Raw genomic sequence first — 18269 nt, 5'->3', positions numbered from 1 at the left:
GTTGTCGCGTCTCATTAAGTATTTAGCTCAGTTTTGGTAAGAAGAGAGCTTTTCAGGTCGAAAACTTCCTCTCTTAAATAAATAAAATATATATAGGTGCATATATTTCGTAAAAGTTTGGAGCTTAAAAGCACAAAGCCCTAATGTAATTTATAACACATAAAACAACGTTATCCAAATTAACCGTTATCTTTTATCAAGCAAAAGATATAATTTCCCAAATATCTAGGGACTAATTTCAAAGTTGAGCGGAGATAGATGCAAAATTTCTTAATTTCATGAGAACGTATTCAAAATGGGTAAATCTACTATAAATAAAACAAGAAAAAACGTTACATTCGATTGCACCAAAGCTAGATACCTTCAGAAATAAAAAAAAACTTGATTTTAACCGTTCAGTTTATATGACAGCTACTATATGCTATTGTGGTTCGACCAGAAAAATGTCTTCCGAGATTTTAGCGTTACCTTGGACAATAACACATGTCAAATTTGGTGAAGATAGCTCGTCAAATAAAAAAGTTTCTCATGTAAGAACTTGATTTTGATCGTTTGTATCACAGCTATATGCTATAGTGATCCGACATCGGCGGTTTCGACAAATAAGCAGCTACTTGGCTAGAAAAAGTCGGATACAAGATTTCAGATCAGTATCTCAAAAATTGAGCGACTAGTTTTAGTCTATAGAGACTGATTTGATAAATTTTCTTCTCCGTATTGAAAAGAACTATACAAAAATATATACTTAGATAGATATAGAACTACATAACAAATTCTATAATCGAGAGCTAAAATAAAACAAATATAGGACAAAAATCAGTCGAGTTAGGTATTTTGAATGTCATGAAGTTCAAAAAATCAAGAAGAAATTCGCTCTACGGATTTCGCAAAAAGTTTTGAATCTAGAACTATCCGCAAATTCGAAAAACCGGATTCCATATTCGTATTAACAAACAAACGGTTAATGTTTTTAAATACAGATAACTAAAATACAGTTTTAACTTGTAACAAGTTAGGTATTTATATGAAGATATGTGTATAGTATATAAATGATCAGGATAACGAAACGAGTTGAAATCTGGGTGGCTGTTTGTATATCCGTCTTCCTGTGCAAGCGATAACTTGAGTAACCAATTAAGATATATCGATGAAACACGGTAGACGTGTTCCTTGGCACTGCCGAGAGGTCGTTATTGTAAATGAGCGGAGTCGGACTACTGGCCATATCTAAGCCGCAAAGGATAAAAAATTGTAATTTGGTAAAAGAGATCACAGTAAAGAAGGGCATTTGTGAGTTAAAATTGTTTAAAAGTGGATCTGGCCCCGACTTCTACTAAGTTTAGTGCAAATATCTCACAAGCGACTAAAGCTAAATTATATAACGGTTATATTGAAAATTTTTAAATGATAAAGATGTCAGTGTATAAAATGGACAATGAGCGTTACACCACTCCCTTTTCGGTTAAATGTATGTAACAATAGAACTAAATATTTCACTTTTTAGTACAGAAATCAAGCACTAACAAATATATCGAAATAAAACTGTGCAGAAATAGGGCTTCTAAATTATGCTATCATACGTCCAAAATGTCGAAATCGGACAACAATTTATCAAGTCCCCATATATTGAATATGTGGACCACAGTGCCTAGTGTTATCTTATTACCGAAAATAGCGCTTAATCTGTGAACCTTTTGTTTGAAATTCAGATGTAATATTTTACTGATTATAATATGTTTTTGTGTTAATATTGGGTAAAATCTTAATGTAAATTAATTTGTCAAAGACAGCACTGCAATTTTTATGAGCAATTCAAAAAGGTCGAGATATGTGAAATGTGCTCATGAGCAGATTGCTTTAACCAAACCTGATTGAATACCAACTTTCTATACCGTTATGTCAAATTGAAAATACAATTTGAAGTGAAATTTTATTGCAAATAGAACCGATTTTTGCATAGTCCAACCCTCACTGCTATTACTGTGATCATAACTGTATATACAAGTAGTACATTATATAGTATGCCCACACCACTTTCGTTCGACATTTTTGCGCATCATGGTGACGAATGTTCGTGTGCACTATCTTAAATATTTATGAAAACACATATAAAAGCAAAAACAAGAAAAACCGTTGACTTTAGCTGCACCGAAGCCATAATACCCTTCACAAATAAAAAAGTGTCCATTTATCGATCGGATCAGAACAATTTGAGATTCGTGAAGATCGTTAAGTTTGTATGGCAGATATATCCTATAGTGATGCGATATCGACGGTTTCAACAAATAAGCAGCTTTTTAGTGAGAAAAAGTGGGTGCAAAATTACTGATCGATATCTCAAAAACTAGGGGACAGCTTGTAACGCTGATCAATTCCTTCTGGGTATAAGCAGATATAAATAAGCGCCTTATTGCCTTACATGCTTATCGGATCCGCTCCCCCCATTCACCACACCGCGCACACCGACGCACCACACGCCAATCTTATCAACTTAAGCACACAACTAGTAAGAATTGATAAGGTTTAGTTGCTCAGATCTTTGTCGGCGTTGTCTTCCTGCCTTAACGTTGTGAAGTACATGGCCTTCAGGCTTCATTGTGTATATGCTTGTACACAGACTTATCAATTGGCTAACAAGACGAGTTCGGCGGTTGCACCTGAAAGCGGTTTCATTCGAAAACCCCAATTAGTACGGATAAACAATACTACGAGCGGCCAACAAGGTGGACGATATCAGGAAAGTCACAATCTTAATTTTTGTAGATTTTCACACTTCAACTCGTAAGTGTTTGCACACATCGCACGCGCATCGATAATACATACATGTAATATATATAAATAATAAAAATAATTGATTTTTCAAATACTTATTCTAACATAATTTCCCGATAACGAAAATGGATATATTTCTGGCTTATATCTTCACATTTTTTTTAATTTTCATCATAATGCCAATTACATACTTTATACTACGGGTAACTTTTCTTGTATTTTCATAAGTCTAAATATCTATTAATCATTTCTGAATTACTCAGTGCGTGCTGTGGTTTGTATTGGATTATTGCGGCTGCAACAAGTCATACAGTGAAAATCGACGTGACCGACAAGATCGGCGGATAACAATCGGACATATATATGGTATGTTGTTTATAAGTCTGATTTTTCTTGTTGGGAATTAACAACAGTACAGTAGCATTAGAGTGACTGTAAGGATGAATTGTATTGTGTTGTTTTAATCTTCAAATATAGATTTAGAAACGAGACAATGCAAAGCCCCTAAAAAACTTTTAGAACATTCGTAAATCACGACGGCCACGAGTATAAAGTTGTCGTCTATGTACCTGCATACAAGTGTAAAAAAAATGCGTAAACACGAATTTTGATAAAATTTTGAAATAGCCAAGTTGTTTTCGACTTGACAAAAATTAAAGATAATCTCATCTAGTTGTTGTAAAATTAATACTCTGATGTAATTTTCGGCTCTCAGGTAATTTTGGCGCAACTTTTGGTATTCTAATTATTACGAATTACTTTTCATTTTTAATTCTAACTTTAGTATACGTCTGTTAAGTCAACCTGAATCAAGCTCAATATCTTCACTAATTTCCGCAAACTTATGTGATCTAAAAACCTGCATGATTCTACTTGCAAAGGTAGAAAAACACGCATTAAGAAATTATCTATGGAATGCTGCCATATTCATATACCTATAACTAATCTTTACTTTTAAGACCTTATTGTGAGAAACTTGTTAAAATGACAAAACTATGCTCAGAGACGTATTTAACTAGCCGTTACTGCTAGATTTTATAGTAAGCTTTTTTAAAATACAAAATTCTCTGGAGCTTACCACTGTCAATGTTGACTGCTGTATATAAAACTATACTGACATTAGTCGAAAAGTAGGTGCCGATTTCTTGTGTGGGCGCCTCTAACTTCTTCACTGCACGAAACTTCGAAAACAATTATTAAGGTATTTGCTTCATGTCAGAAATACTATTGTTTCCGAGAAGGAACGGCTTTGGTATTAGGTTCTTCTTAGTAATTTAAAATTTTGTCAGATCCGGTGCCCATACCACACACTCAGTGAAATGACTCACAAAACACAAAATGTATATAACTAAATATATTCAACCAACTTCATTATAACGGTAACTGAGTGGTTTGTACAACTGAACGACTACGGACTGTGGTCATATCTCGTCTTATTAAAATCAATTTAAAGTCATAAATTTTTGTAAGACACAGCAATGTGATAAGCAAGTTTTTAAAAAAACTCCAAAAAAACTTTAAATGTAAAAAATGTTCATCTTTTTTCCGTTACATCCCATTATTATTTCTTTGTAGTTCACAGTGGTCGCTCTTGTATGGAATCAGCGATCAAAAATACTTACAATAAGTAAAAAAAATTATATTACCATTAATCAAACTCTTCACACTTCTCTCACACTACCCACGCCGCCTGCCCCCTTCAAAATTATTTTGTAAAAAACTCTAAATCTTTTGCGTTGCTTTTGACTAGATATTTATTAATTAAAGTAACAAAATTGAGGAGAAATAATTGTAATCAAAACGAATTAAATTTTAATAAAAATAGTTAAACAAGTCCTGATTTGTAGCCACCCGTGATTTCTTTCGTGTATGATACAGTCATTACATCTTAAGATCTTTATTTATTGACAATTAAACCCTTTTTTTTACGAAACTCGCCCTGAATACTATTTTGTTTCCTTTTTACAAATCTTTCTTATTTTTTCTAAGACAATATACCATTGCTTAAACTTAAGTCTATAAGAAATGAGAAGAAAATATTCAAAAAAGCGAATGTAGGCATTCAATGGATCCCTATTCGTAGCGATCTCTTCGAATTTTTTTTGTAAGCATTTGTCAATATCGTTTATCTCAGTAGATTTGGCTTGGCATACAAATGTGGTTTCAGTTAAGCCATTACAGAATTTGCTATCTACCATAGTTAGTTAAAGAATATGATCGATATAGAATTTTCGGTTGGTAGCTGTAGGAGTAGGAGTCAATTCTTGAAACAAAATATACATTTAAGCAACAACTTACACGTGCATACATACACACGCACATATAAGCAAGACAGCACACAGCTGCTAGGTATAAACTCAAGAAAACATAGAGAGGTGCAAAAGGTGTCAGCTGAATTTAATAACATAGACTAAGAAAACATTAATTATATTAAAATAAGAAAAAAACGTTAACTTCGGTTGCACCGAAGCTATAATACCCTTCACAAATACAAAGGCTAATCCCAATAACTTAATTCCGATCGTTCAATTTGTATGGCAGCAATAACATATAGTGATCTGATCTGACCAATTTCTGCGGAGAATACATTGTTGCCTTCAATAGTAATTCAGGCCAAATTTCGCGAAGAGATCTCGTCAAAAAACAAGCACTTGATTCCGATTGTTCAGTTTGTATGGCAGCCGACAAATGATCAGCTTCTTAGTGAGAAAAGGACAGGTGCAATATTTCAGATCGATAGCCTAAAAACTGAGAGACTAGTTTGTATATATACAGACAGACAGACGGGCATGTCTAAATCAACTTATCTCATCACGCTGATCATTTATATAATACTAATAGGATCTTCGACTTTTCCTTTTGGGTGTTACAAACTTCGTGATAAACTTAATATACCTTCTTCAGTGTATAAAAATGTTTCATTTGAGGGCAGGACAGGGATCACAACTTTTTCTTTAACTCAAGTCAACACATAAAGAATAATACACCACTCGAAAGGTCACTGGTAAAACATGAATTTTAAAAGAATGGGTAAACATTTTATTACATAAAAGTCACTTTGTTATATGGTATATACCTTTATGTTCAATATTCATTACAATATAACTCAATTAAACGCGATTTAATACTAAAATTTTAGTTTCCTGCTTAGGCCAAATTTAAAGCTCCGTTCACTGCACTGTAGTCGTTTAGCACACAGAACAGGAATAGATCAAAAATTAATTTACCGTTTGTCTTATTGTTCTTTTAAAAAATAGTTTTGATACTTACAGTGGCAAATTTCGGACATTTTATTTTTTCGACCATAGTGTAATGATTTAAAACTATCGTTATCGGTAGCATCGATAGTGCACGATAATCACAATCATATGTATTGGACTGGCAACTTAGTAATAGCGAATTTTTTCCAAGACAATTTTTTCATGGAACTAAATAACTTTATTCTGTAATGTATTGCCCATTTTGATCAATGACCTTTTGTCATCTTTCAGGCAGCTTCATAATCCCACTTTCATAAAACTTCTGGTTTTTATTAGCAAAAAACTGAATCAGGTACGATTTGACATCATCATCATTATTGAAATTTTGACCATTCAAGGAGTTTTGTAAAGATCGAAACAAAAAGTAATCCGATGTTGCAAGGTCAGGACTATATGGTGGGTGTGGTAAAACATCCCAACCAAACTCCAATAATTTTTGCCGAGTGGCCAAAGATGTGTGTGGCCTTGCATTGTCATGATGGAATACAACATCACCTTTTCGATTTATCAATTCGGGCCGCTTTTCTTCAACTGCATTGTTTAATTTCGTTAGTTGTTCAATATAGACAACAGAATTGATCGTTCGGTTGGGTGGTAAGAGTTCAAAGTAGACAATTCCTTTATAATCCCACCAAACTGATAACAAAACCTTCTTTTGATGAATACCAGCTTTTGATGTTGTTTGAGCTGGTTCACCTGGCCTGCTCCACGATCTTTTTAGCTCGATATTGTTGTAAACAACCCATTTTTCATCGCCAGTTATCATTCGTTTTAAAAATGGATAATTTTCAGTATGTTTCTTTAGCAAATCACAGCTGTTAATGCGTTTCGTTAAATGCGTTTTTTTCAGTTCGGGAGGAACCCATGTATCGTGTTTTTGAACATAGCCAAGTTGTTTTAAGTGATTTCCAATGCATGTATGTGCTACCTGAAGCTTCTCTGCAATCTCACGTCTTGTACTGGGACGATCCGAATCGATTATTGCTTTGATTAGGTCGTCATCAACTTCAACTAGACGACCAGAGCGGTTTTCATCTTTGAGTGAAAAATCACCTGCCGTTCTTTTACGGCTTCGTCGCCATAAACAGCACATAACTTTTTGTGAGCTTGCGATGCGTTTTTCCCTTTGCGAAAATAAAAAAGCAAAATATGACGTGACTTGCTGGGTGACATTCACACCTCTACTTCTTTGTTCTAAATTGATCGAGTAATTCTATTTAACAATAATTCTATATAAACACGTCCTTATAGACATCCGATTAACTTCAAGTATAAGACTAGCTTCTCGTAGAGCGAATCAATTGTTATTCCCAAATAATTATTATTATTTATCGACTTATTAACATACCTACCTACACTAAAATGGACGAAGTTCTGTATGTAAGTCTCTAATCACTTACAAAAACCGCACCTTTTTAATAATTCTTGAAACATTAAACAGTGATAAAATAATGTAGTATATTGTAGTATAAAAAGTCACACGCTTATAGACGAGACTAGACAGTACACCGACATGCACATGAGATATATTTAGTTCTACAATTACTTACAACTTTTCGTATTTGCTCATAAGCAATTAAATAATATTTTATTCTAAATAAGCATTTTTATGAGCAGAGCGCGCTCGTGGCGAATGCATATATGCACATGTATGTACGTCGTCATGAGTTTTTACCCAGTCGTTTCATTAAGAAAAACACTGATGCTATAACGTAAATACATTAATAGCGATTATACATTTACATATATAATATATACACACACATCCGCAGATTTTGAATAGATAACTTATGTGGTTTGTAGAGAACGAAAGCAACGGCTACTGAAGATTTAGGGAAACAGATTTATGGCATCAAAACTGATGGTAAGATTCACTGAACCAATGGTTGCAGCTTTGCCAGCCACTTATCTGCTGCAAACGCAATTTTTACAAAGGGACTACAGACTCGGATAAAATAATTTCCTAGCCAAAAATGGAAAATATGTATTTGGATAGTTTTTAATTTCAGCAAATGACAAGAATTGAATTTATATTTCTCCTAAGGTCCTGTGAATGACCAATATTATGTGAAAAAGACTTTTAGGCGAATGTTAAACAAGCCATTCCCTTCTACGAAGCCACATAAATTAAAATTTATTGCATAAATACTCTTTGATAAACTAATAGCGCAGATCTATCAAATGCGATCCAGATTATTCTATTTTAGCTCCGCTCGCCTCTGTTAAGAACGTCAATATCAAAATTATATAAAAATTGTGCTGGAAATTATCTAGGTTGCAATAGAGAAATATGAGAGGCTATTAACATAACTTGTAGATCTATACAACATAAATAGGTTGATACTTATTATTAGTCTCTTTTTGATTTGTTGCCGAAACTCAAATATGGATTTTGAAGAACTCGCGATTGCTAAAATAACACCATAAAAATCGCTGAAGAAACGTCATCTCGACAGCTTCTGTGTTGGTGTCCATTAACTCAAAAGTCGCTTATTTTAAAAGCGACAAGTAGAGTTTGTTTGGAATGGATTTTATTTTCCTAGACGTCACTTTAAATGTGGCTCAGTTGTGTATGTTTTCCAAAGCTAACATTGCATCAATTACCCTGTAATTAAATGGCACATGTAACATATGTATTATCTCACAACGGAAACCCCATCCCTGGTAAATAATCCCTTAATTATAGCTGATTTGCACTCTTCTAATATGCATGTACTTACATATGTTCTTCTTAAACTTCTTAAAATTTTGGTTTAACATATACCATATTATATTTATATATAATATCATGTAAGCTATTTAACCTAATCTATATAACATACTTGTATATACAATATATATGTATAAATATGTTTATTTTGCAGTAGTTAATATTAGTCGCCAACTTATTGCTTAGTCATTTTTGCGTTTTGGAATAAACTCTTTAAAGTGGCTAAAACCAAAGGTGTATGATTGTATATAACTGATAGGGTGGTAGATTATTTTAAATAATAGAAATCAGTCGAAACTGTTAAAGCACTACCTTAGCTGAATTAGAATAATAAATACGCACCTAGCTAGAACTACGTAGAAAACTTTGTTGAGCTTAATTTTTTAGCTTTCAATTCGGAGACATCCCCTAAGAAAACACTCCAAGTTCCTCTAAAATTATTTTTACCAAAATATGCACCCACCTAATGTAACAGTATCCACTCAATCCCTGTCTTCCCCCTGAAATTAAACGCTAGTAAGCAACATTTTACCAGATAACAGTGCCAAAGTAATTAAGTTGGTTTTCATAGAATGCTACGTGGTTATTCTTAAAGTTCACCTGTTCAAGCAAAACACAATATTTTTTCGTGCGCCAGAAATAAAAAAGAGCCAGCAATATAGAATTCTAGGCTCTTGTTGTTAAATAAGCGAAACGAACGTTAAATTGAGCACGAGCTTATTTAGTGCTAATATTGTGTAGCTAACATCACATCGGCAGTCGAATAAAGACTGAAAGATAGTATAAATTGTCAACAACATGGGTGGCGTTATACTGTTGATTTTTCCAGCTTTAGCCTTTTTCTTCGGCTGTGTTGCGATCGCTGCTTGTATGCAAATGACTATTTGGGTTGACGATAGGTACGAACGCCAGACTCGAAGAGCAGATGTTCGGTATAGGCGGAGACAGACGGAACTTTGCACTGGTATGTTGTTGTAATATTTTTTTTTTTTATAAATTTTCTCCAAATTTCAAATTGATTTTGAAAAACTTTAGAATGTTTAAACAAATATACGTTTCAAATTTTAAATTATTATTTTATAGTAATGGTATTTTTACTGAAATTTCAAGAAATTCCAAGTTTAACATATGAAAAATAAAAACAACATATTCTAAACTTTAGTTTACGTAAAAGTCTATATTTGTAACTCTTTAAAAATAGTATACAATAACCTTTGATTAGGATAAAGTTGAAAACAATCAGAAAATGGTTTTGAATGAAAATATGCCTTTAACCCTCGATTTAATCTCCATCTGGAGTAATGCATTTATGGTAACGGTCCTTCAATATTTCATAACCAGTACGATAGTGTTCATTACCAGTACTAGGCTTTCAATTTATGCCTTTGTTTTCATCTGAACGCCTCCATTTGAGTAAAATCTTAAGGTGGCGAGGCGAGGTGTTTTTTAAGCATGTAAAAGCGGAAATAGTCGCTGAAAAGTTTGCACACTCATGAAGGTAATGTCTTTGTGGTAAGAATAGCGATTTGTTGTTTGTGGTGCGATTTCTCAGTCAAGTCAAGGACTTGTCAGCCCATGCAGCTCTTGAATTACTTTTTATATCCTAAACAGGGTATGTTAAGTTTCCCACGAAGTTTGTAATACCCAAAGCAAACGTCGGAGACCCCATAAAATATATGTATATATAAATGACAGGTCGATTCAATCATGTTGCAAACTAGTACCTCAAGTTTTCAAATATCGTTCTGAAACTTTACACACGTAACTTTCTTTTCAAAAAGCTGTTCATTTGCCGATATCAGAACACTATAGCATTAACAGCCATATAACTTGAAGGGTCAAAATCAGTTTCTTATATAAAAAATTTTTTTAATTGACGAGATATCTTCTCGAAATTTGGCATAGATTATTGTCCAATGCAACGCTATAATATCTGAAGAAATTTGAGTATGAATGAAATTCGCGGGAAGAAGAGTATCCATTACAATGATACCCAATATATTAAATATATCTTTATACTCTCGCAACCTGTTTCTACAGAGTATAATAGTTTTGTTCACCTAACGGTTGTTTGTATCACCTAAAACTAATCGAGTTAGATATAGGGTTATATATATATAAATGATCAGGATGAAGAGACGAGTTGAAATCCGGGTGACTGTCTGTCCGTCCGTCCGTCCGTCCGTCCGTCCGTCCGTCCGTCCGTCCGTCCGTCCGTGCAAGCTCTAACTTGAGTAAAAATTGAGATATCTTTATGAAACTTGGTAGACATGTTTCTTGGTACCGTGAGACGGTTGGTATTGCAGATGGGCGTAATCGGACCACTGCCACGCCCATAAAACGCCATTAATCAAAAACAAATAACTTGCCATAACTAAGCTCCGCAATAAGATACAAGACTGTTATTTGGTACACAGGATCACATTAGGGAGGGGCATCTGCAGTTAAAACTTTTTTTAAAAAGTGGGCGTGGTCCCGCCTCTAATAGGTTTAATGTACATATCTCCTAAACCGCTAATGCTATAATAACAAAATTCACTAGAAGCAAATGTTTTTAGCACTTCTATTGACGGTGTGAAAATAGTTGAAATCGGGTGGCAACTCCGCCCACTCCCCATATAACGGTACTGTTAAAAACTACTAAAAGCGCGATAAATCAAGCACTAAACATGCCAGAGACATTAAATTTTATCTCTGAGATGGTATAAATTGGCTTTATAGAAACCGCGTTCAAAATTAGTCAGTGGGCGTGGCACAGCCCACTTTTAGGTGAAAACCCATATCTTGAGATCTGCTCAACCGATTTCAACCAAATTCGGTGCATAACGTTCTTTTCATGTTTCTATGTCATAGTGCGAAAATGGGCGAAATCGGACTACAACCACGCTTACTTCCCATGTAACACCATTTTCAATTCCATCTGATTCTTTCACTTTCCACTATGCAAATCAGGTAACAATGATTATATCGGGGTAAAACTTTACGTAAATAATGCAATTAAAGTATGCCACCTTGCGGCCAAAAATTGTCTAAATCGAACCAAAACTGTTCAAACCCCTAAGTACTAAATATGTGGACCCCAGTGCCTATAGTTGACCTTCTACCGAAAATATTAGTCAATCCACAAAGAAATCTCAAACGAGTATACCATTTGACTTTGCGAGAGTATAAAATGTTCAGTTACATCCGAACTTAGGCCTTCCTTACTTGTTTTTGGTAGAGTTTATTTCGCATATATCTCATTTGAGTTAACTAGGTTTCTTTTAGTATCAATATCCCGGATATGAAGCAAAATATATAATATAATTTATCAAGATATCAAACATGATTGTATTCCTTACACTCTTTCGTCGAATAATAAATGTTAAATTCTTTTGAAACATTCCTAAATGTAAAGTTTTGCCAACACTTGAAAATATTTCCCCGCCTTTGATCTGTGAGAATTGCGAGAGTGTAAAATGTTAGGTTGCACCCGAAGTTAGCCCTTCCTTACCTGTTTTAATTTTATAAATATCTAATGAACAAATTTATCAAGAGCCTTTTGAAATATATTTGTATAGAAGAGTGGCATGAGATAATAAAACAACGTGAGGCAAGTTGACAAAAAGAAAACGAAAACCTGTCAGACTGTGTCACGAGTGCAAATACACATGTGTTTCGTAAAAAATTACTTAATTGGTTATCACAAAATACCAAAGCTAATTAATTAATCTTTTAATTAAGCTTAAGGTTCGATGAATACAAGACAGGCACATCCGTGGTAATAAGAATGTGAGAAGATCGCAGCCTTCCTCTCTCTCTCTCTCTCTCTCTCTCTCTCTGTTTAGCAAACAAATAAAACAGAGTGTGCAAAATATTTAATCTTATCAGCGAATAGGTTGAACAAGTGCCGTTGGGTCTGTGGATACGATTATCATTACGGCACTTGTGGAACAAACGATAACAAAGCGCATACAACGCACCTGAACAACGCACGAATAGCATGAAAGCTAAACAATGCGGTAGTTGTTTATGGCTTTAAATATTGAAGCGAATAATAGCCTATGAGGTTGACCAGTGTTTCGTGACTTTCAGCGCATTATAGTCGTAGTCGTGTAGCACCAACATACATACCTATTATATGATATACTCGTAGGCGGACTGCAAGGTGAACGCCGTGATTAAAATATATTTCGACCGTGATTTATTCTTAACTAAATAGTTGATACGCTGTTGAATTTTGTATTATTGATAAACACGTTAAGAATGTAGTGGAGCCAAAAAGATTCTCGCGAGTAAGAGTGTGTGGAAAATGAGTATTTTTACTTTACTCTTAATCATATTTCTCATGGCATTTGTGATATTACCAATTGTTTGCTTTTATACACGAATTGAAAGCAAATCGTTGGCGAGATTATGCCCGCAAGGATATAGAAATTGTAATCGCAATCGCTATCGGCAGCGTGGCGCGTCTCAACAAGCAGGCATGCGACGTGTTTATAATGGTGTGTATTACTTTTTAATGAATTGAATTGCCTAAGGGAATTGCTAACGATGTTCTTTGCTGTTTCGAATTAAAAATTTAATGATTTTTAAAATCAAAAAATGTTTAAAATATCGCAATATCATGAAGAGAGCAAAACGAAATATGTATTTAAGTCCTTAGGCAGTTTGGGACATTTAATGCATGTGTTTAGTTCTAAAAAAGTTTAGGACGAAATTTTTAAATATTCAGTGAATTAAGCGTACACTTCAAACAAATGCTATACAGGTAGTAAAATTAAATCTCATACGAAATCTTCTAAAACAAGTATATAAAAAGAAAGAAAAAAACTCAACTAACTTTTGTAAATTGTGGCAAACATTTTGTATTTTCACTGTAAAAAACTTAAGAAAGCTGCTTTTATGGCAAAAACTTGATGTTGATCAGTAAGTTTGTTTGACAAATACTATATGCACACATATAGTGGTTCGATCTGAACAATGTGTTCGGTGATTGTATCATTGTTTTGGGAAATTTTTTTCGCCAATTTCGAGAAGACATCTTATCAAATAAGTTTTCTATACAAATTCTTAATTTTGATCGATCAATTTGTATGTCAGCTGTATATTATAACTCGCAATATCGGCGGTTCCTACAAATGAGCCGTTTTTTAAGGAGAAAAGAACGTGTGTAAATCGACATCTCAAAAGCTAAGAGATTAGTTCGCGTATATACAGACAGACGGACGTAACTAAATCGACTCAACTCGTCACCCTGATCATTTATATACACATATATTTTATAGGGTCTTCGACGTTTGATGTTAGAAATTTCGTGAGAAACTTAATATACCTTGTTCAGAGTATAATGAGCTGGTAGTTGCCTAGTGGTAGCTAATTGACATAGAAAATATTAGTAGAGATTAACAAGTGGTTTTGATAGTTATTTATAGAGTTGCAGTCAATTTAAATAGATTAACACATACAATGTCAAGGCCGTGCCATCCGAATTAGTACGAACTTTCTTTGCTTAGGGGAATCATCCCATGCGATGGACTCAAAAACTCGATTTATTTTTTATTTCATAAATTGCTTTCCTAACATATCTTGAATACTTTAACAAAGTAGTTTTTAAAAATTCGACGTCGTTTTAAAGATTCAAAGCGGTTCTAAACGGACTTAAAGCTTTAAACGCGTTTGTCTCAATATTGTGTTTTTGAAACTCTCCTCCATCCTCAAAAACGGCTTGACCGAATGACTTCAAATTTGTAAGACACATGTAATGAACTATTACACTGTAACTCATGTTCTACACAATATTTTAAGCTTAAAATTTATATTTGTACTTTCGAAATTTATGTTAATAAATGAAAATAAACTTAAAGCTCTATCCCTTTATTGGTCATAAAAAATAATCCTGAAAAATTCCTAAAAACCAGCCCCACGTGGGATGACGCTCTTAGTACTAAATTTTGCATGACGTCCACACAACTCGATTTTTTCAACTCTGTCTACTTGGTGTGGCTTTGTATAGCCGAATTTCAATTACAACCTGGCTTCACTGCTGGCAACACAAATTTCAAAAAATTAATGTTTATAATTAATGTTATACATTTTATAAAACTTAATATTACAAGACGTAATACACTTTTACCAACTCATTATATAAGTGGCAGGTTTGTTCTCATTTACTAGTTCACTGTCAAAGCTATTTTAGCACCTGACATGACATTTATAAACGCTCATAAATAAACCTAATCTTATCATCATCATAGGAGCTATGTATATCGCACTTGAGTGCCTGAATATCTGCCTATAAGCAAGCCATAAAATGGTCAAGAAAGCTATAACATTCATTCAATATTTACAAATTTTGCACTGCAAATTCGCTTATCAATTAACATTTCAATTATCACGTTTCAAATTGCCTTAGTTATCGCACTGAGCAGCGAACTTGAAGAGTTTTTATTTATTTTTGATTGGATGACGGCAGTTTTCTTCCATTTCTCCGCCAATAAACACAGTTGTTTGCGGCTGAAGAACTGTGTAAATTTTAGTTTAAAATTAGTCAAAATAATTAACTACCAAATCTTAGGATGAATTACGTTGTTTACTTCATTGTCGTCATAATAATAATTTTACTTTATCAATTTTTCGTGGTTCGTAAAAAAACTAAGAATATATTTTAAACTTTGTAACATAAATTTAATAATTTTTACTTTTTATCCAAAATGAAGGTAACTCTGCGCATGTTTTCCGTAATGCGTGTGCAAAATCGGCTAGAGCGTGGTATGAAAATTTTGCCATTTGAAATTATACAAAATATTTATTAGCCTATTATAAACAGTATTATTTAATGCCTAGTACACATAGGCATATCGTACTGAACAAAAATTACAAATTTGTGTAGACGTATGTCTGTAATCAGATGGCAACGCTGTCTGAAGGAATCCATGAACATATATAGAAAGAGAATTATACTGAATACTTCATGAGAAGAATTTGCAAAACTAAAATTAAGTAATCATATACAGTAGCTCACCAAAATATTCTGAAATTGAAAATTCCCAATAGAAAATTCTAAGGAAGTTATTTTTTCTCAGTCTTATGTGCCAAAAGCGATTTTTTACGACTTACATATGTTATAAGCATTTGATTTTCTTTTCCTAGAAAGAATACAACTCGAAAGCAAAATTATGATCAATCTAAGCATGACCCAACTAGAATTCACATTAGGAGAAAAAGGTTTCGGTAATATACAGTTTGTTCCCGAACAAATTAATGGGCAGCAATATATTAAAATTGTAAAAAAAGTTGAGTACTAGTGCCGATAAACTTGGATAAAAAGCTTATAATATTAGGATTGGAACAGCCTTTCCGCAGCGATACTCATATAATGGATGAAGGTATCAGTTCAGGGAATACAAAACTTAGTGTATGGTTGTTAGAGAAAGGTTTAATTTATATATTTAAATCAAAGCTTTTCTTAAACTAGCATTCGAAAAAAAAATATTCGAATACTTTTGTGAGCCACTGTATGTAGTTAACAACACGCGATGTTCTCCCAATGTTTGTAAATATAAAATGTTGCTTGATTTGTAGTTAAATATATTTCAAAGCTTCGGGTGAACATTCATTGTGAAATAAAAGGCATTCAAGAAACATTCATCTATTAGTTAACAAAATGTTTCCAGTAGAAATCACCAGCTGCTCATCAAAATTAAATATTAACCAGAGCTCTTATTTCACCACTTTAGCTTTATTTACGTTCAGGCAAGCAGCAATATCAGATAACAGTATAATCAATTGTAAGCTGATATGCGTACGAGTGTGTGTCCGTTTTTCGAAAAATGTTTTTCTATTATTGCAGATTTTACCTCTGTAAGGATGTGACTTAACGAGCAACAGTTACACACAATTTTGCTCTAAAATTACTGAAAAATAATAAAATAAAATACGAAGAATTCCGGGGGACATTTAGTATCCACTTTGTCGTTCGGTTATTTTCCTTTCCTAAAAGCTATTTTTTACAAAAAACGCTTCTGGTTCTAAGACATGTGATTCATTTTTACATTCATCTTACTCTATTTCAAGATCGCCAAGGCAACATTTTTACAATCGCCAATGAGAGCGCCAACAACCCGTTACCACATCGTTGTACAGATTTCTTCTATGTTGAACCGAGCGCCGAAGATGCTGCCCGCATTCGCGCACAACTCGAGAAGGATGAAAAGGACTTACCCACCTACGAAGAGGTGATGGCTATGAGTGCCGCACAGGCGGCGGCCGGTACATTATCGCCTCCGCCTACCACCTCAACAACCTCCGTTGCCACTACGGATACGACAGTGCCGCCATACTCAGAAGTCGATCGTAATGGAACGCATGCTGCACCACTAACCTTGGAAATCGGTACAACTGCGTGGCCAACAGGAAACGAAACAGCACCAGCTGCGGTAGCAGGAGCAGCTTCGACATCCCGTGCTGCCGCCGCAGCCGCCACAAATACAGCGACTACAGCTACAGTCGTCACCATCGCCAATTCGGTGTCAAATACAAGCGTGTGATCCACTCACTTGCATTCAATAGTATGCTGTATTGGTCTTCATACAGATGGCGTAGAGTACGAGCAACATAATGTCTTTTGAACTTACAACTTGGCTGGAAGGTCAATATTGCCACGTGCTAGTTATTTCATTTAGAGTACGCATTTAAATGTTCTTTCATATGTACATACACACATTCCGGCATTTTAGAGAGTGTTATGTTTTTATCAGTTCATCCATAGGTATGCCCTGAACTTATTTATCTAGTTTCTATTTTGTGTAAATTAACCTTTATTTTATAAGAAAACTTATTATAAAAAGTGTGAGTAATTAAAATAGCTTTACAACAGGCATCGTAACTAACGGTTATTTATAGAAAGTACAAATACGAGTACTCTTCCACATTTAAATCGAGCACAGGTGATCTTTTATTGTAAATAAACGAGTATTCATAACGATAGATAATCTAAAATTTTAGCATAAGTTGTTGTAAATCGAAAGCTTTAAAAATATATACCGTTACAAAAAAACTGAAAGATGTTGTGTGTGAGTTTTTTTACAGTTTGAAGCTCCCTAGGTACGGCGGCAATATCGCTCGACGAAAAAAGTTGTGCGTCAAAACAAAATGGAGGGAGAGAATTAAAAAATGTTAATTCATTAAAATTAATACTAAATTAATAATAAGAAACAAACTATTAAACGAAAGAGGTTTTGAAAGTTAAAAAAAGAACAGTAAAAATATGTTTAAACAGAATTGTCACCTGTTAACTAATTTTTATTCAGATGCAGTGCGTTCAAAAAGTAACGTATTCGTTTTCCAAAATGTACGTAACGTTTATTGGGAAAAATATTGTAATTTTAGAAAATACATTGTTTTGTTATGGCTGATGTGTATTCAATACTTGCCCCAATCTCCCGCGTTGTATATTATAGCCTAACATCATTGATAGCAACTTGCAACTAAGTTTTCCGCATATTCCACATACGCCACCTCCATGATATTTTTGCTTCCATTAAAGC

General features: G+C 33.9%; 1 protein-coding gene across 11 annotated transcripts in view; it reads left to right on the top strand.

Moving 5' to 3' along the window:
- Positions 1 to 17785, top strand: part of LOC106624125 (platelet binding protein GspB) — a 40609-nt gene extending 22824 nt beyond the window's left edge. For 7 of the 11 annotated variants that reach the window (XM_014243845.3, XM_014243838.3, XM_036362645.2 and 4 more), the window contains one exon: positions 16798 to 17785. In XM_014243845.3, coding sequence (XP_014099320.1) covers positions 16798 to 17270 — 473 coding nt within the window. In that variant the 3' untranslated portion in view covers positions 17271 to 17785. Of the gene's footprint in view, positions 1 to 2805; positions 2976 to 3035; positions 3139 to 9367; positions 9707 to 12677; positions 13227 to 15204; positions 15363 to 15440; positions 15493 to 16797 lie in introns of those variants that run through there. The other 4 variants (XM_014243852.3, XM_014243859.3, XM_036362647.2 and 1 more) reach the window with 4 other exon arrangements.
- The last annotated feature ends 484 nt before the right edge of the window (positions 17786 to 18269 follow it).

Source organism: Bactrocera oleae, chromosome 4 (assembly GCF_042242935.1).
Source record: "Bactrocera oleae isolate idBacOlea1 chromosome 4, idBacOlea1, whole genome shotgun sequence".
In the NCBI taxonomy this organism is placed as follows: Eukaryota; Metazoa; Arthropoda; class Insecta; order Diptera; family Tephritidae; genus Bactrocera; species Bactrocera oleae.
The sequence above is the reverse complement of the archived record's forward strand: the minus strand, read 5'-3'. Positions and strand labels throughout refer to the sequence as shown.